The sequence below is a fragment of the Cetorhinus maximus genome, chromosome 33, assembly GCF_964194155.1.
Source record: "Cetorhinus maximus chromosome 33, sCetMax3.hap1.1, whole genome shotgun sequence".
Taxonomy (NCBI): Eukaryota; Metazoa; Chordata; class Chondrichthyes; order Lamniformes; family Cetorhinidae; genus Cetorhinus; species Cetorhinus maximus.
The window spans coordinates 10,851,588-10,871,449 of NC_135911.1; the positions used below are offsets into that span (position 1 = coordinate 10,851,588).

At 52.0% G+C, this 19,862-nt stretch overlaps 1 protein-coding gene and 1 long non-coding RNA gene across 3 annotated transcripts in view; one reads left to right on the forward strand and one right to left on the reverse strand.

Annotated features, from left to right (window-relative positions):
- The window catches only part of LOC144671632 (uncharacterized), a 408,427-nt gene that overhangs the window by 288,382 nt on the left and 100,183 nt on the right, over positions 1–19,862 (reverse strand). The gene's annotated exons all lie outside the window — the stretch shown is intronic.
- LOC144671652 (apolipoprotein C-II-like) lies at positions 10,432–18,322 on the forward strand. Of its 2 annotated transcripts, none has more exons than XM_078533657.1 (4): positions 10,432–11,950; positions 15,428–15,556; positions 16,920–17,064; positions 18,047–18,322. In XM_078533657.1, exons 2-4 carry the CDS (start codon positions 15,502–15,504, stop codon positions 18,123–18,125), a joined length of 279 nt encoding a protein of 92 aa, XP_078389783.1. In that variant the 5' UTR covers positions 10,432–11,950; positions 15,428–15,501; the 3' UTR covers positions 18,126–18,322. The 2 variants fall into 2 exon arrangements, with proteins under 2 accessions (XP_078389783.1, XP_078389784.1); XM_078533658.1 differs by having other exon boundaries at positions 11,939–11,962.

The following is a 19,862-nucleotide window of genomic DNA, read 5'->3' on the forward strand; positions in this document are numbered from 1 at the left end:
TCGGTTAAACGATGGGGATTCCCTCTGTCCCAGTGTCAGTGTCACGATGGGGGTTCCCTCGATCTCTGTGTCAGTGTCACGATGGGGGTTCCCTCCTTCATGTGTTAGTGACACGATGGGGATTCCCTCTGTCACTGTGTCGGTTAAACGATGGGGATTCCCTCGATCCCTGGGTCAGAGACAGGATGGGGATTCCCCCTGTCGCTGTGTCAGTGACACGTTGGGGATTCCCTCTGTCACAGTGTCGGTGACACGGTGGGATTCCCTCTGTCACCGTTACGTTGATACGATAGGGATTCCCTCTGTCACTGTGTCGGTGACAGGATGGGGATTCCCTCTGTCAGTGTGTCAGTGAAACGATGGGGATTCCCTCTCAGTGTGTCAGTGACACGATGGGGATTCCCTCTGTTGCTGTGTCGGTGACACGATGGGGATTCCCTCTGTCAGTGTGTCAGTGACACGATGGGGATTCCCTCTGTCAGTGTGTCGGTGACACGATGGGGACTCCCTCTGTCAGTGTGTCAGTGACACGATGGGGATTCCCTCTGTCGCTGTGTCGGTGACACGATGGGGATTCCCTCTGTCAGTGTGTCAGTGACACGATGGGGATTCCCTCTGTTGCTGTATCGGTGACACGATGGGGATTCCCTCTGTCAGTGTGTCAGTGACACGATGGGGATTCCCTCTGTCTCTGTGTCAGTGACACGATGAAGATTCCCTCTGTCGCTGTGTCGGTGACACGATGGGGATTCCCTCTGTCACTGTGTCGGTTAAACAATGGGGATTCCCTCTGTTTCTGTGTCAGTGACACGATGGAGATTCCCTCTGTCGCTGTGTCGGTGACACGATGGGGATTCCCTCTGTCGCTGTGTCAGTGACACGATGGGGATTCCCTCTGTCGCTGTGTCAGTGACACGATGGGGATTCCCTCTGTCGCTGTGTCGGTGACACGATGGGGATTCCCACTGTCACTGTGTCGTTTAAAAAATGGGGATTCCCTCTGTCTGTGTGTCAGTGACACGATGGAGATTCTCTCTGTCGCTGTGTCGGTGACACGATGGGGATTCCCTCTGTCACTATGTCGGTGACACGATTAGGATTCCCTCGGTCAGAGTGTCGGTGACGTAATGGGGATTCCCTCTGTCGCTGTGTCGGTGAAACGATGGGGATTCCCTCTGTCACTGTGTCAGTGACACGATGGAGATTCCCTCTGTCTCTGTGTCAGCGACACGATGGGTTTCCCTCTGTCGCTGTGTCAGTGAGACGATGGGGATTCCCTCTGTCGCTGTGTCAGTGACACGATGGGGTTTCCCTCTGTCCCTGTGTCAGTGACACGATGGGTTTCCCTCTGTCACTGTGTCAGTGACACGATGGGGATTCCTTCTGTCACTGTGTCAGTGACACGATGGGGATTCCCTCTGTCCCTGTGTCAGTGACATGATGGGTTTCCCTCTGTCACTGTGTCAGTGACACGATGGGGATTCCTTCTGCCCCGTGTCAGTGACACGATGGGGATTCCCTCTGTCCCTGTGTCAGTGACATGATGGCGATTCCCTCTGTCACTGTGCCAGTGACACGATGGGGATTCCCTCTGTTGCTGTGTCAGTGACATGATGGCGATTCCCTCTGTCACTGTGCCAGTGACACGATGGGGATTCCCTCTGACAGTGTGTCAGTGACATGATGGCGACTCCCTCTGTCACAGTGTCGGTTACACAATGGGGATTCCCTCTGTCACAGTGTCGGTTACACGATGGGGATTCCCTCTGTCACTGTGTCGCTTACACAATGGGGTTCCCTCTGTAACTCTGTCAGTGACACACTGGGGTTTCCCTCTGTTACTTTGTGAGTGACGCGATTGTGTTTCCCTCTGTCAGTGTGTCGGTGACATGATGGGGATTCCCTCTGTCTCTGTGTCAGTGACACGATGGGGATTTCCGCTGTCACAGTGTCAGTTACACGATTGGGATTCCCTCTGTCACTATGTCAGTGACACGATTGGGATTCCCTCTGTCACTGTGTCAGTGGCGCAATGGGGATTCCGTCTGTTACTGTGTCAGTGACACCATTGGGGCTCCGTCTGTCACTGCGTCAGTGGCACGATGGGAATTCCCTCTGTCACTGTGTCAGTGACACGATGGGGATTCCCTCTGTCACTATGTCAGTGACACGGTGGGGATTCCCTCGGTTAGAGTGTTGGTGACGTGATGTGGGTTCCGTTTCTCACTGTCAGTGACACGATGGGGATTCCCTTTGTCACTATGTCGGTGACACGATTAGGATTCCCTTGGTCAGAGTGTCGGTGACGTAATGGGGATTCCCTCTGTCACTGTGTCAGTGACACGATGGGGATTCCCTCTGTCACTGTGTCAGTGACACGATGGGGATTCCCTCTGTCACAGTGTCGGTTACACGATGGGGATTCCCTCTGTCACTGTGTCAGTGACACGATGGGGATTCACTCTGTTACTGTGTCACTGACACGATGGGGATTCCTTCTGTCACTTTGTCAGTGACACGATGGGGATTCCCTCGGTCAGAGTGTCGGTGACGCGATGGGGATTCCCTCTGTACCTCGGAACGGGCAATAAATGCTGGCCCAGCCAGTGACGCCTGCATCCCGTGAATAAATTTTTAAAAACACCCAGACACCTACACATTCACAATCACAATCATGTGCATACACTCTCACACACACACACACACACACACACTCACACACACACACACTCACACACACTCACACACACACACACTCTCACACACACACACACACTCACACACACACACACACACACACACACACACTCACACACACACTCACACACACACACACACACTCACACACACACACACTCTCCACACACACACACACACTCACACACACACACACACACACACACTCTCACACACACACACACACACACACACTCACACACACACTCACACACACACACACTCACACACACACTCACACACGCACTCACACACACACACACTCACACACACACACACTCACACACACACACACACACACACTCACACACACACTCTCACACACACACACACTCACACACACACACACACACACACACACACACTCACACACACATACACACACACACAGGCGAGGCCAGTGTTTATTGTCCATTCCATTCTTAATTTCCCCATGAGATGGTGGTGGTGAGCTGCCTTCTTGAACCGCTGCAGTCCATGTGGTGTAGGTACATCCACAGTTCTGTTAGGGAGGGAGCTCCAGGATTTTGACCCAGTGACAGTGAAGGAACGGCCGATATATTTCCAAGTCAGGATGGTGAGTGACTTTAGGGGAACTTCCAGGTGGTGGTGTCCCCATGTATCTGCTGCCCTCGTCCTTCTAGATGGTAGTGGTCGTGGGTTTGGAAGGTGCTGTCTAAGGAGCCTTGGTGAATTCCTGCAGCACATCTTGTAGATGGTACACACACTGCTGCTACTGTGCGTCGGTGGTGGAGGGAGTGAAATGTTTGTGGATGGGGTGATAATAAATGGGCTGCTTTGTCCTGGACGGTGTCGAGCTTCTTGAGTGTTGTGGGAGCTGCACTCATCCAGGCAAGTGGGGAGTATTCCATCACACTCCTGACTTGTACCTTGTAGATGGTGGACAGGCTTTGGGGAGTCAGGAGTTGAGTTACTCACCACAGAATTCCCAGCCTCTGACCTGCTCTTGTAGCCACAGTATTTATATGGCTAGTCCAGTTCAGTTTCTGGTCAATTGTAACCCCAAGGATGTTGATAGTGGGGGATTCAGTGATGGTAATGCTATTGAACATCAAGGGGTGATGGTTGGATTCTCTCTTGTTGGAGGTGGTCATTGTCTGGCACTTGTTTGGTGTGAATGTTACTTGCCACTTGTCAGCCCAAGCCTGGATATTGTCCAGGTCTTGCTGCATTTGGACATGGACTGCTTCAGTATCTGAGGAGTTGCGAATGGTGCTGAACATTGTGCAACCATCAGCGAACATCCCCACTTCTGACCTTATGATGGAAGGAAGGTCATTAATGAAGCAGCTGAAGATGGTTGGGCCTAGGACACTACCCTGGGGAACTCCTTCAGTGATGTCCTGGAGCTGAGGTGACTGACCTCCAACAACCACCATAATCTTCCTTTGTGCTCAGTATGACTCCAACCATCAGAGAGTTTCCCCCCTGATTCCCATTGACCCCAGTTTTGATAGGGTCCTTGATGCCACACTTGGGCATTTACTGTCTTTCTGTCAAGGGCAGTCACTCTCACCTCACCTCAGGAGTTCAGCTCTTTTGTCCATGTTTGAACCAAGGCTGTAATGAGGTCAGGAGCTGAGTGGCCCTGGCAGAACCCAAACTGAGCATCAGTGAGCAGGTTATTGCTAAGCAAGTGCCGCTTGATAGCACTGTTGATGACCCCTTCCATCACTTTACTGATGATGGAGAGTAGACTGATGGGGTGGTAATTGGCCGGGTTGGATTTGTCCTGCTTTTTGTGTTCAGGACATACCTGGGCAATTTTCCACATAGCTGGGTAGATGCCAGTGTTGTAGCTGTACTGGAACAGCTTGGCTAGGGATGCAGCAAATTCAGGAGCACAAGTTTTTAGTACTATTGCTGGAATATTGTCAGGGCCCATAGCCTTTGCAGTATCCAGTGCCTTCAGCTGTTTCTTGATATCACGTGGAGTGAATCGAATTGGCTGAAGACTGGCACCTGTGCTGCTGGGGATCTCTGGAGGAGGCTGAGATGGATCATCCACTCAGCACTTCTGGCTGAAGATTGTAGCAAATGCTTCAGTTTTATCTTTGGCACTGATGTGCTGGGCTCCTCCATCATTGAGGATGGGGATATTTGGGGAGCCTCATCCTCCAGTGAGATGCTTCATCGTCTTCCACCATTCATGGATGTGGCAGGACTGCAGAGCTTAGATCCGATACGTTGTTCGTGGAATCACTTAGCCCTGTCTGTCACTTGCTGCTTATGCTGTCTGGCACTCAAGTAGTCCTGTGTTACAGCTTCACCCAGAGAGTGGGGAGAATGTGGAACTTACTCCCACAGGGAGTGGTCGAGGTAAATAGTTCCAACGTACTTCAGGGGGAAGCTGGATAAATACATGAGGGGGAAGGGACTAGAAGGATATGGGGATGGGGTGAGATGGGGAGGGAGTGGGAGGAGACGCATGTGGAGCACAAACACCAGCACAGAACAGATGGGCTGAATGGCCTGGTGCTGTGAAAACTCTGTAACTGTGTAAACACAGGCATAGAGACAGAGTTACCCAATGACCCCAAACAAAGCACTGACTGTTTACTCCGGACGGGATGGAGCTTGTTAATTATAAACAGACGAGACATCTCGCAAAGCCCTGAGCAAATAAAAACAAGGTTCCACCTTCTCGTTTGCCCTTTGATTTGCTCATTCATGAAGCCGTTCAGACGAGATCTTTAATTATCTTTTAACATCAAACAGGAGATGTTTGAAGATTGTCATGAGACAGACATGTTGAACTGCTTCAGTCTGAGACAGTGCTGGGTTAGGAATGTGCGAGGGGCACATGGTGAGTTCAATACAGTTTCACACACGCTCGGTGAACATGGATGAACCCTCCACGCTCACTGGCAGTTCTCACTCACTGTGGGGCAGGGTCTCAGTTCCACACCATCGGAACCCAAACTGCAGCCCTCGGTTTACAGGAAGCACGCAGGGGCAGTGCTGGTTCCCACGTCTCGGGATCAGAATATCGTGGGTTCAAGTCGCACTCCACAGACTTAAGCCTGGTAACTCAGGCTGACAATCACAGGGCAGCGCTCCCTCAGTACTGACCCTCCGACAGTGCAGCACTCCCTCAGTACTGACCCTCCGACAGTGCAGCACTCCCTCAGTACTGACCCTCTGACAGTGCTGCACTCCCACAGTACTGACCCTCCGACAGTGCAGCACTCCCTCAGTACTGACCCTCTGACAGTGCAGCACTCCCTCAGTACTGACCCTCTGACAGTGCTGCATTCCCTCAGTACTGACCCTCCGACAGTGCAGCGCTCCCTCAGTACTGACCCTCCGACAGTGCAACACTCCCTCAGTACTGACCCTCTGACAGTGCAGCACTCCCTCAGCACTGACCCTCCGACAGTGCAGCACTCCCTCAGTACTGACCCTCTGACAGTGCAGCACTCCCTCAGCACTGACCCTCCGACAGTGCAGCACTCCCTCAGTACTGACCCTCCGACAGTGCAGCACTCCCTCAGTACTGACCCTCTGACAGTGCAGCACTCCCTCAGCACTGACCCTCCGACAGTGCAGCACTCCCTCAGCACTGACCCTCCGACAGTACAGCGCTCCCTCAGTACCTGGAGTGGGAATTTTGGAGTAGATTTGCAGTCAATGATCTTTGTAGTGGATCTTGTTACACTGAGATCCTTCATGAGAACTTGGGCATCACAGGTAATCGACAAATAACTTTTTGAATACAAATATGTGGAAAGGCCTGAGAAGCTGGGATTTTATTAAAAGTTCCTTCATAACCTATGAGCCCTTGTTCAGGGGGCATGTAAGAGTCAACCACGTTGCTGTGGGTCTGGAGTCATGTGTAGGCCAGACCGGGTAAGGAGGGCAGATTTCCCTCCCTAAAGGGGCATTAATGAACCAGATGGGTTTTTCCCTGAAAACTATTTCATGTCATTATCAGACTTTTGATTCCAGACTTTTATTGAACTCAAACTTTAATCATCTGCCATGGTGAGATTTGAACCCAGGTCCCCAGAGCATTACCCTGGGTCTCGAGAATCACTAGCCCAGTAACAATATCACAACACCATCACCTCCCCTATTGTTCTCCTTCGAGCAGAGAAGGTTAAGGGGGGAGATTGAATCGAGATGTTCAAAACCATGAGGGGTTTGGATAGAGTCAATAAGGAGAAACTGTTTCCAGCGGCAGGAGGGTCGGTAACCAGAGGGACTCAGATCGAAGAGAATCGGGAAAAGAACCAGAGGGGGAGATGAGGAAAATTATGTTTTTTTGACACAGCGAGTTGTTGTGATCTGGAAGGCGCTGCCTGAAAGGGCGGTGGAAGCAGATTCAGTAGGAACTTTCAAAAGGGGGAATTGGATAAATACGTGAAGGGGAAAGATTTGCAGGGATATGGGGGAAAGAGCAGGGGGGAGAGTGTGGATTAACTGCATAGATCTTTCAAACATCTGGGACTGGCACGATAGGGAGAATGGTCTCTTTCTGTTCTTGAGTTTCTCTGATTCTGCAATGCTGCAGATTGTGGGAGACAGAATCTTACATCCCGTCTAAGTATCAGATAGTTGTTACTAAACCCAAGGAATTCAGGAGAATAGGAACAGGAGGAGGCCCATTCAGCCCCCTCGAGCCTGTTACACAGGAACAGGAGGAGGCCCGTTCAGCCCCCCTTGAGCCTGTTTCACAGGAACAGGAGGAGGCCCATTCAGCCCCCTCGAGCCTGTTCCGAATTTCAGTCAGTGCACGACTGTTCTACATTTAACTCCATCCACCCACCTCAGTTCCGCAACCCTTAACCCCCTGACCCAACCAATATCCTATCAATCTCAGTTTTAAAATTCACAATTGAGGCCCTCCCATAGTCGACACTTTTTTTGGGGGGAGGGGAGCGAGTTCCAGATTCCCCCTCCCGTCTGTGTGAGGAAGTGCTTCCCGACATCGCCCCCTGAACGGCCTGGCTCGAGTTTTAAGATTCTGCCCCCTCGCTCTGGACTCACCCCCAACCCTCCACCCACCCCCTGCCCCTCACCCACCAGAGGAAATGTTTTCTCTCTTAAATCATCTGGAACGCCTCAATTAGGCCATTCCCTAATCATCTCCCAGACTCGAGGGAATACAAGTCGAATTAGAATGTGAAACTCATGACCGGGACTTGGGGGGGTGGTGGTTATTCGAGGTCAGTGGTGTCGATGCGTTTAAGGGGGAAGCTGGATAAACACATGAGGGAGAGAGGGAATAGAAGGATAGGGCGATGGGGTGAGACGAAGATGGGGGTGGGGAGGAGGCTCGTGTGGAGCGGAAACACCAGCACGGGGCAGATGGGCCGAACGGCCTGTTTCCTGCTCTTAGCTTCACTCTCATTCCCTGCATTCCAGTGGCTGTTTTCATGAACTCGCTAACCTTGGGAGATGTAAACAGGAGGGGAGATTGGCAGCAGCCGCAAAGCTTTGGAGGAGGACGTGGGTGACCTGTCAACACAGCTCCCTGGGCCCTTGGTAGTAAAATTCCCCCCCACTGATAAGAATCCCCCGGTCTGTTTTGCATCTCCCTGTGACATTGGGAGCGGGTCACTCATTAACCAGGCTCCAATTCTCAGTAACCCTTCGGAAAAGGATCAAAAATACTCCGAGCCAGGCCTCGCATCCTAATCTGGAGGTAACATTGATCGTACGCACAGGCCTCTTTACTGAGAAGCCGACTCATTTCGGACTTAACAACAACTTGTGCCGCTACAGCCACCGCTGACATTGCTGCAGGGTGCTTCACCGGAGGGTTGTGGACCATAAATTGACGCCGGGCCACATAAGGAGATATCAGAGACAGCTGACCAAAAAGCACGCTCAGAGAGGTCGGTTTTAAGAAGCATCTTCAAGGAGGAGAGAGACCGAGAGAGAGCGAGAGAGAGAGGGAGAGATGGAGAGGTTAAGTGGGGGGGGAAATCCCAGAGCTTAGGGCCCCAGGCAGCTGAAGGCACGGCCGCCAATGGTGGAGCGATGGGAATCAAGATGCGCACAAGGATAAATGTGTCTCTTTAACTCTTTCATGGGATATGTGTGCAGTACTGAGGCCTTAGTATGGACCCTCCGACAGTGCTGCACTCCCTCAGTACTGACCCTCCGACAGTGCAGCGCTCCCTCAGTACTGACCCTCTGACAGTGCAGCACTCCCTCAGTACTGACTCTCTGACAGTGCAGCACTCCCTCAGTACTGACTCTCTGACAGTGCAGCACTCCCTCAGTACTGACCCTCTGACAGTGCAGCACTCCCTCAGTACTGACCCTCTGACAGTGCAGCGCTCCCTCAGTACTGACCCTCCGACAGTGCAGCACTCCCTCAGTACTGACCCTCTGACAGTGCAGCACTCCCTCAGTACTGACTCTCTGACAGTGCGGCACTCCCTCAGTACTGACCCTCCGACAGTGCTGCACTCCCTCAGTACTGACCCTCTGACAGTGCAGCACTCCCTCAGTACTGACCCTCCGACAGTGCAGCACTCCCTCAGTACTGACCCTCCGACAGTGCAATTTCATCACACTTTCACTTCTCTTTAGCTCTGAAGAAGAGTCATGCAGACTCGAAACATTAACCCTGTTTCTCTCTCGGCCGATGCTGTCAGACCTGCTGAGTTTTTCCAGCATTTTCTGTTTTTCAAGTCAAGACACTGATAGTCTCACTATGGACATCCTCCTCTATCCGTCTACCCCCTTCTCTCCTGCTGGCAACACTCAGCCACCTTCCCAGTCATTGAAACAACATAAAAGCAAAACACTGCGGATGCTGGAACATCTGAAACAGAAACAAAAATACCTGGAAAAACTCAGCAGGTCTGACAGCATCTGCGGAGAGGAAAACAGTTAACGTTTCGAGTCCGTGTGACTCTTCAACAGAACTAAGGAAAAATAGAAAAGAGGTGAAATATAAGCTGGTTGATGGGGGTGGTGGAATAAGTAGAGCTGGATAGAGGGCCAGTGATAGGTGGAGGCCAAGAAGGGATTGCCAAAGATGTCATAGACAAAAGGACAAAGGGGTGTTGAAGGTGGTGATATTATCTAAGGAATGTGATAATGGGGACATTAAGGGTAGTAAGCTAGTGGCAGATGGCCCTAGTGGGGGTGGGGGTGGGGTGGGGGGGGGAAGGGATCGAAATGGGCTAAAAGGTGGAGATAAAACAATAGAACAATTGAAACAGCGTCCCTGCTGGATCAAATGGGCCCTCCTCGCCCACTTGCCCGCCGCCCTGCTCTCCCCTTAACGCCAGGGACGACAGCCTGAGTTCAAAATGGAAGGCTGCCCTGGGGTCAATTTCTGAGACTCTGCTGGAACCTGCCATAAACCACACCGGACCTGAGCGCAGAGTCCCACCCAACCGGTCGGAAAGGAAGCTCGAAGGTTCGATTCCCCATTTGAAACCAGCGCCACCAAACCCACCTCTAGGCCTTTGAGAGAAAACCGGCCTAAAACCGGGGTTGAAGTGGCCCCAGATCCTCTTCTCCAGTGCTCAACTGAAATGATTTCTTCACTAACTGGTAAAACACACACGCACCCATCAAAGCATCTCAGCCTTACATACATGGCCAAAACAGAGACTTTCTCTATGTTTCCGCCTTTGCTGGCCTTTTGATGCCATTTCTCTAAAGCTTTACAGACAGCTGTATTAGTCAAGTAACATCCTGCGACCATACCTAGAGTCACGAGCGCCAAGGGAACATTTGCCCTGAAGTTCCCCTCCATATCCTGGCGCTAACTATAACTTTTCAGCGTTAAGTTTTTCCACTTTGCTCTCAGCAACTGTTTAAACTGGAAAGATTTTGAGCGATTGGGAGAAGGTAAAATTTTTCCCACTCGTGCTCTGCTTGGCAATTTACCCATATTTTGCCAATTAAGTGTCATACAGGACTCTCTGAGGATTGAACTCCACTTGATACTTTACTCAGGCTTTTATAGAGAGTTAGGCCTCAGTGTGGGTTTTTTTTTACGTCCTCTGCTTGACAATTTACACTGACTTTTATAGAGAGTGAGGCCTCTGTGGAATTGTCCTCTGCTTGCTGGGGGTAGTTGTGCTCTGCTTGCATTTACACAGGCTTTTATGGAGGATTAGGCCTCTGTGTATTTATCCTCTGCTAGCTTAATAGGCTGAGTTAGGCCTCAGTGGATATTTGTGCTCTGCCTGACAATTTACACAGGCTTTTGTAGAGAGTTAGGCCTCAGTGAGTATTTGTACTCTGCTTGTCAAGTTACACCAGCTTTTGTAGAGAGTTAGGCCTCTGTGAGTATTTTTACTCTGCTTGGCAATTTACACAGGCTTTTGTAGAGAGTTAGGCCTCAGTGAGTATTTGTGCTCTGTTTGGAAATTTACACAGGCTTTTGTAGAGAGTTAGGCCTCAGTGAGTATTTGTGCTCTGCTTGACAACTTACACAGGCTTTTGTAGAGAGTTAGGCCTCAGTGAGTATTTGTGCTCTGTTTGGAAATTTACACAGGCTTTAGTAGAGAGTTAGACCTCAGTGAGTATTTGTGCTCTGCTTGACAATTTACACAGGCTTTTATAGAGTGTTAGGCCTGAGTGAGTAGTTGTGCTCTGCTTGACAATTTACACAGGCTTTTATAGAGTGTTAGGCCTGAGTGAGTAGTTGTGCTCTGTTTGGAAATTTACACAGGCTTTTATAGAGAGTTAGGCCTCAGCGAGTATTTGTTTTTGCTTGACAATTTACACAGGCTTTTGTAGAGAGGTAGGCCTCTGAAGATAGAGCGTGCAGGGTAACTAAACCACCCTGGATTTTATGGGCCTGCCTGCTCCTGTAATTTAGAGCTTGGAATTTTGAGCGTGTGCAGTGCCCTCACACTACCCCTATCCTCCCCACCACCCTCACAGCTCTGGCAGCGACCAACGCCACCCACACGCCAGCCTGCGCTTGTAGAGACCCCATGCCAGAGTGCCTCTTAATATTCTCTGCGAGAGTTGGTCACTCTGAGTGTCCCTGAACCTGTGGTAAACTATGTAGGGATTATTTGCACCACGATATTGATTTGTTGTCAATGGGACCTTGAAGGGGGAGCCTGTCAGTCAACAGGGCTGACCAGCCAGTGCCCTGTGTGAAAAGCAGTTTCCACCAGTATTGGCTATCTCGACAAAGGGATGATTGACCTTGTAATATTTAACGGTCAGCAGCAGAATCTGGCTCAGTTGGACTCAGAGGATTTTGGTGAGTAACATTGTCAGTCTGATTTTTTTTGTTGTACATTATGAAGTTGTCCCATTTTCTCCTTCTCCACCTGAACGCTTTTCACTCTCGTAAATCCCGAGACTTGACCCAATCCCATTTCTGCAGGGCCAACATATCCCCCACATCAAACCTCTACCCCACATCAAACCTCTCCCCCACATCTGTACACACTCTCTAACTCTGTCTTTCTCTCTCTGTCTCTCTCTGTCTGCCTCTCTGTGTCAATATCTCTCCCCCTCTCTCACTCTCTCTATGTCTGTCTGCCTCTCTCACTCTATCTCGCTCACTCTCTCACTCTCTCTGTGCATGTCTACCTCTCTGTCTCCCCCTCTCTCACTCTGTCTCTCACTCTGTGTCTATCTCTCTCTCCCTCTCTCTCTCTCTCTCTGTCTCTCTCACTCCGTCTGTCTCTCTCTCTATCTCTGTCTCTCTCCTTCTGTCTGTCTCTCTCTATCTCTCTCTCTCTCATTCTCTGTTTTTCTCTCGTTTCTCAATCTCACCACCCCTCCCTATTTTACTCCCTACCTTTCTCTGACACACTTTCTCAAACTGTGTCTGTGTCTGTCTCTTTCTCCGCGCCTCTGTTGCTCTGTTCCTCTCTCTGTCTCTGTCTGTTTCTGTCCCTCCTCTCTGTCTCTCTGACTCTCCGTTTCTCTGTCATTCTTTGTCTGTCTCTATCCGTCTCCCTCTGTCTGTTTCAATGTCCATCTTCCTCTCTTTCTTACTGTCTTTCTCTCCTCCTCCTCTCTTTCTCCCTCTCTCTGTCTGTCTTTCTCTAGCTCCTTGTGCATGTTTGTCTCTCTCTCTGCCTCCCTCTTAGTGTCTCAATGTATATTTGGCTCTGTCCCTCTATTTCTCTTGTTCTCTGCCTCTCTGTCTGTTCTCCTCTCTGTCTCTGTCTCTATCGTCCAGCGGCAGGGAAGATCCCGATGGATTCCACCAGTGACGTGGCCCATCCGGCAGTCACTCAGAGCCCCCTGTTGGCCCAAACACCCGATACTGGGCGGGAATGTTGCCCACCTCGTGCTGCACGTTCCGGGACTGGACCATCTGCAGACAGAGCGGGACAGCAGCTGACCAGGCAGAATGGCAACAGGAGGAGGCCGTTCAGCCCATCGAGCCCTTCTCGCTGATCTCCCCTTCAACCCCATTCGCCTGCCATGGCTTCCCAAGCCCCTCCATCCCTGTCACCCGACAGGAATCGATCCCAAGTCCCGAAAAGCTCCGACTGGGTCCCTGAGTCCGCAGCTGGTTGGGAAGAGAATTTCTTGACCGCTACCTCGCTGGCCAGGAGTTCTGTCTGCTTTGCACCTCTGGGGGCTACTTTGGGATGTTAGGGATTTCGCCAGCAACTATCCTGAGGCAGGGAATCTCTCCGGATTATTCTCGTTCAGTGCCAGTCCAGTTTTATGCCAGTGGGGTGTCGAAATTCAGACCCGTGTCACATCCATGTCTCAGTTGGTACCACTTCCGCTTCCGAGGCACCAGGCAGTCCAATCAAAGCCGGACCCGAGATCTATAGACAGAAATTTAGGCTGACGCCCCACTGCAGTACTGAGGGAGTGCTGCACTGTCAGAGGGTCAGTGCTGAGGGAGTGCTGCACTGTCAGAGGGTCAGTACTGAGGGAGTGCTGCACTGTCGGAGGGTCAGTACTGAGGGAGTGCTGCACTGTCAGAGGGTCAGTGCTGAGGGAGTGCTGCACTGTCAGAGGGTCAGTACTGAGGGAGCGCTGCACTGTCGGAGGGTCAGTACTGAGGGAGCGCTGCACTGTCGGAGGGTCAGTACTGAGGGAGTGCTGCACTGTCGGAGGGTCAGTACTGAGGGAGTGCTGCACTGTCGGAGGGTCAGTACTGAAGGAGTGCTGCACTGTCAGAGGGTCAGTGCTGAGGGAGCGTTGCACTGTCGAAGGGTCAGTATTGAGGGAGTGCTGCACTGTCGGAGGGTCAGTACTGAGGGAGTGCTACACTGTCAGAGGGTCAGTACTGAGGGAGTGCTGCACTGTCAGAGGGTCAGTACTGAGGGAGTGCTGCACTGTTGGAGGGTCAGAACTGAGGGAAGTTCATTACTGAAGGAGTGCTGCAGAGGAGGTCACAGAGATATGGAGAGTTGTAGGGGCTGGAGGAGGTTCCAGAGATAGGGAGGGTTGTAAGGGCTGGAGGAGGTTCCAGAGATAGGGAGGGTTGTAAGGGCTGGAGGAGGTTACAGAGATAGGGAGGGTTGTAGGGGCTGGAGGAGGTCACAGAGATAGGGAGAGTTGTAGGGGCTGGAGGTGGTTACAGAGATAGGGAGGGTTGTAGGGGCTGGAGAATGTTACAGAGATAGGGAGGGTTGTTGGTGCTGGAAGAGGTCACAGAGATAGGGAGGGTTGTAGGGGCTGGAGGAGGTTACAGAGATAGGGAGGGTTGTAGGGGCTGGAGGATGTTACAGAGATAGGGAGGGTTGTAGGGGTTGGAGGAGGTCACAGAGATAGGGAGAGTTGTAGGGGCTGGAGGTGGTTACAGAGATAGGGAGGGTTGTAGGGGCTGGAGGAGGTTACAGAGATAGGGAGGGTTGTAGGGACTGGAGGAGGTTACAGAGATTGGGAGGGTTGTAGGGGCTGGAGGAGGTTACAGACATGGGGAGGGGAGGGGGTGCGAGGAGGGATTTGAAAACAAGGATGAGAATTTTGAAATTGAGGCTTGACCAGGAGCTAATGTCGATCAGCGAGTGACAGTGTGAACTGGAGCTGGTGCGAGTTAGGACACATGGCAGGAGAGTAGAAGCCCAATCCACTCCGAAGCTCAGGGAGTGAAGGACCCGAAACAGAAGCTGCAATATCCGACAGTGTGTATAACTCTGGGAATGTTGTTTATCTGTGTGACAGAGAGGGCCGGAGCTGTTTAATCCCATATCCGACAGTGTGTATAACTCTGGGAATGTTGTTTATCTGTGTGACAGAGAGGGCCGGAGCTGTTTAATCCCATATCCGACAGTGTGTATAACTCTGGGAATGTTGTTTATCTGTGTGACAGAGAGGGTCGGAGCTGTGTAATCCCATATCCGACAGTGTGTATAACTCTGGGAATGTTGTTTATCTGTCTGACAGAGAGGGCCGGAGCTGTGTAATCCCATATCCGACAGTGTGTATAACTCCGGGAATGTTGTTTATCTGTGTGACAGAGAGGGTCGGAGCTGTGTAATCCCATATCCGACAGTGTGTATAACTCCGGGAATGTTGTTTATCTGTCTGACAGAGAGGGCCGGAGCTGTGTAATCCCATATCCAACAGTGTGTATAACTCTGGGAATGTTGTTTATCTGTGTGACAGAGAGGGCCGGAGCTGTTTAATCCAATATCCGACAGTGTGTATAACTCTGGGAATGTTGTTTATCTGTGTGACAGAGAGGGTCGGAGCTGTTTAATCCCATATCCGACAGTGTGTATAACTCTGGGAATGTTGTTTATCTGTGTGACAGAGAGGGCCGGAGCTGTGTAATCCAGTCCAGCCACACTGAGGATATTGTTCATCGATGCACATTGGCGGATCAGAATGAAGTTAAATGTCATCGCCCTTGCTGCTATCCTGCTCGCCCTCTACTGCTGTGGTAAGATATCCATCTCATCGCTCTCTCATCCTGCAGTGTCCCTGCTCCGGGAGTGAGGGGAATGGGCTGGGAGCAGAGGGTGGGAAGAAGGACACTCTAGCTACACAGGAAGTACCGAGAGGACAATCCCGCGCAGTCCCAGTGGCCTTGCCCCTTTACCCACTTCACATACCCTCACCCACCCCCTCACCCACCCCCTCACCCACCCCCTCACCCACCCCCTCACCCACCCCCTCATCCTCCCCCTCACCTCCTCACCCCCTCTCCCACCCCCTCACCCTCCCCCTCAACCCCTCACCCCCTCACCCACCCCCACACCCTCCCCCTCACCCACCCCCTCACCCCCTCAGCCCTCACCCACCCCCTCACCCCCTCACCCACCCCCTCACCCACCCCCTCACCCACCCCCTCACCCCCTCACCCCCTCACCCACCCCCTCACCCCCTCAGCCCTCACCCACCCCCTCACCCCCTCACCCACCCCCTCACCCACCCCCTCACCCACCCCCTCAACCATTCACCCCCTCACCCACCCCCTCACCCACCCCCTCACTCACCCCCTCACCCACCCCCTCACCCACCCCCTCAACCCCTCACCCACCCTCTCACCTCATCACCCCCTCACCCACCCCCTCACCCACCCCCTCACCCACCCTCTCACCTCCTCATCCCCTCACCCACCCCCTCACCCACCGCCTGACCCACCCCCTCACCCACCCTCTCACCTCCTCATCCCCTCACCCACCCCCTCACCCACCCTCTCACCTCCTCATCCCCTCACCCACCCCCTTACCCACCCGCTCACCCACCCCCTCACCTCCTCACCCCCTCACTCACCCCCTCAGCCACCCCCTCACCCAACCCCTCACCCCTTCACCCCCTCACCTCCTCACCCCCTCACCCACCCCCTTACCCACCACCTCACCCACCCCCTCACCCCCTCACCCCTTCACCCCCCCTCACCCAACCCCTTACCCATCCCCTCACCCACTCCCTCACCCCCTCACCCACCCCCTCAGCCACCCCTTCACCCCCTCACCCACACCCTCAGCCACCCCTTCACCCCCTCACCCACACCCTCAGCCACCCCTTCACCCCCTCACCCACACCCCACCCCCTCACCCACCCCCTCACCCCCTCACCCACCCCCTCACCCACCCCCTCACCCCCTCACCCACCCCCCACCCCGTCTCCAGCCCCCAGCCCGTCTCCAGCCCTCACCCCTTCTCCAGCCCCCACCCCGTCTCCAGCCCCCACCCCCTCTCCTGTCCCAACCCCCCACCTGCCCAGCCCCCTGCCCTCGACCCCCCCTCTCCCTCCCCCTTCCTTGCGTTGCCTCTCACGCTGCTGTTTGTGTGGTCCAGAATCCACAGGTTACAGTGTGTTGAAGGAGCAGCCTGCGAAGGAGGGATTTGCAGAGTCTCTGAAGCAATACTGGAGTTCTGTCAGCACACAGATCACCGACTGGTATGAAAGGGCAGCTTCATCATCAACTGGCCAGTACCTCAAGTAAGTGCGGAGTGAGGCAGTGAGGCAGAGGCACCCTCCGAATGACTCTCTACCTGAAACAGAACGAGTCTTAGGCTGAGTGGAAATGGTGCAGTGTTTCATCCCCGAGCTTGTGATGGATGCCAGAGAGCCCAATTCCCAAGCGGTATTGGCAAGAGGTACATCTTCCAAATCGGAGGCCCCTATCTGCCCTCTCGGCCGGGCATGAAAGGTCCCACGGCCACTATTTGGACGAAGAGCAGAGGGGAGTTCTCCCCCGGTGTCCTGGGGCCAATATTTACCCCTCAACCAACATCGCTAAATAAACAGATGACCTGGGTCATTATCACATAGCTGTTTGTGGGAGCTTGCTGTGCGCAAATTGGATGCCCCTTTTCGAACATACACAACAGTGCACACGCTTCAGAAGTCCTCCAGTGCCTGTGAAACACTCTGGGACGTCCTGAGGTGAAGGATGGCGCTAGAGAAATGCACAATCCTTTCATCCTCTCGCAACTGAGCTGCCAGGTGCTGCTCTACTGGGGCCAGTATCAGGGGAGAGAGAGGCTCTAAACAGCCCAAAACACAGCGGATCTGCACAACGAATGTTAGCATTTAGGAATATCCTGGGAGTGTTTGATGGGGACGGTGTAGAGGGAGCTTTACTCTGTATCTAACCCCGTGCTGTACCTGTCCTGGGAGTGTTTGATGGGGACAGTGTAGAGGGAGCTTTACTCTGTATCTAACCCCATGCTGTACCTGTCCTGGGAGTGTTTGATGGGGACAGTGTAGAGGGAGCTTTACTCTGTATCTAAACCCCGTGCTGTACCTGTCCTGGGAGTGTTTGATGGGGACAGTGTAGAGGGAGATTTACTCTGTATCTAAACCCGTGGTCGGACAGTAAAACTGGTGTTTTCAGTGAGAGGGGAGTGTGGGGTCTCTGGGTGTTTCATTGCATCGCTTGGAATCTATCTAACTGTGCTATTGGATTTCCTTTGGACAGGGGTGCATTTAATAATGGCACCGCTGCCATTAACACCTACACTAGAATCCTGGTCGATCAACTAATGCACTCAGTTTGACATTCGTCCTCCGAGTGGTGAGCCACCATGTGAATATTCCTGGGATACACAATGGATCACAGAGTTTCCCCTCTTGGCCACTGATAGCTCCGGCGAGACCGGACGATTAAACTCCTCAGCAACACCATCGTTCCCTCCGTGACCCGCGTCCTTTTTAACAACAAAATAAAATGATTGCAAGAAATTGTTAAGTGATTGAAATAAAATAAACGACCTCCTCCACCACCCTCATCTGTCTCTGTTTCTATTTTATATGAAATCTAAGCGGTGGATTGGAGAAGCTGGGATTGTTCTCCCTGGAGCAGAGAAGGTTAAGGGGGAGATTGGATCGAGATTCAGAATCATGAGGGGTTTGGATAGAGTCAATAAGGAGAAACTGTTCCCAGTGGCAGGAGGGTCGGTAACCAGAGGGACACAGATTGAAGAGAATCGGGAAAAGAACCAGAGGGGGAGATGAGGAGAATTATTTTTTTTGACACAGCGAGTTGTTGTGATCTGGAAGGCGCTGCCTGAAAGGGCGGTGGAAGCAGATTCAACTGCGGATACGATAGCGCAATCAGATAGAATAGAGGGCTGCTTAATGAACAAGAAACAGAGAGTAGGGATGAATGGGCCATTTTCTGGTTGGTGAGCTGTGACGAGTGGAGTACCACAGGGATCGAGTGCTGGGGCCTCAACTCTTTACAATCTACATCAGTGACTGGGGCGAAGGGACCGAATGGATAGTCGCTAAATTAGGCGATGGCACAAAGATAGGTAGGGAAGTAAGTTGTGAAGAGGGCATAAGGAGTCTGAAAAGTGTTATAGACAGGTTAAGTGAGTGGGCAAAAAATTGTCAGATGGAGGAAATGTGGGAAAATGCGAACTTGTCCACTTTGGCAGGAAGAATAGAAAAGTAGCATATTGTGTAAATGGAGAGAGATTACGGAACTCTGCAGTGCAGAGGGATCTGGGTGTCCTGGTGTATGAATGACAGAATGTTAGTCTGCAGGTACAGCAGGTGATTGGGAAGGCAAATGAAATGTTGGCCTTTATTACAAGGGGAATGGGATATAAAAGTAGGGATGTTTTTCTAGAGTTGTGCAGGGCATTGGTGAGAGCACATCTGGAGTACTGTGTACAGCTTTGGTCTCCTTATTTAAGAAAGGATATAAGTGTGTTAGAAGCAATTCAGAGAAGGGTGACTTGACTGATTCCTGGGATGAGGGGGTTATCCTATGAGGAAAGGTTGGAGAGGCTGGGCCTGTATCCATTGGAGTTTAGAAGAATGAGAGGTGATCATATTGCGATAGATAAGATTCTGAGGGGACCTGACAGGCTGGATGCTGAGAGGATGTTTCCCCTTGTGGGAGAGACAAGAACTAGGGGGCACAATTTAAAAAAAGGGGTCTCTCATTCAAGATGGAGTTTAGGAGAATTCTTTCTCTCAGAGGGTGGTCAGTCTGTGGAATTCTCTTCCTCAGAGAGCAGTGGAGACAGGGTCACTGAATATATTCAAGACTGAGTTAGAGAGATTTTTGATTGACGAGGGGGTCAAAGGGTGCAGGGGGTAGAGAGGAAAGTGGAGCTGAACCACAAACAGGTCAGCCATGATCTTATCAAATGATGGAGCAGGCTCGAGGGGCCGAATGGCCTACTCCTGCTCCTAAATTGTATGTACTTATGTCAGTATATTTGTATGACTGTGTGGCTGTAAGATTTGTGTGGGAGAATTGGGTTTCTATTCATGGGGTCTGG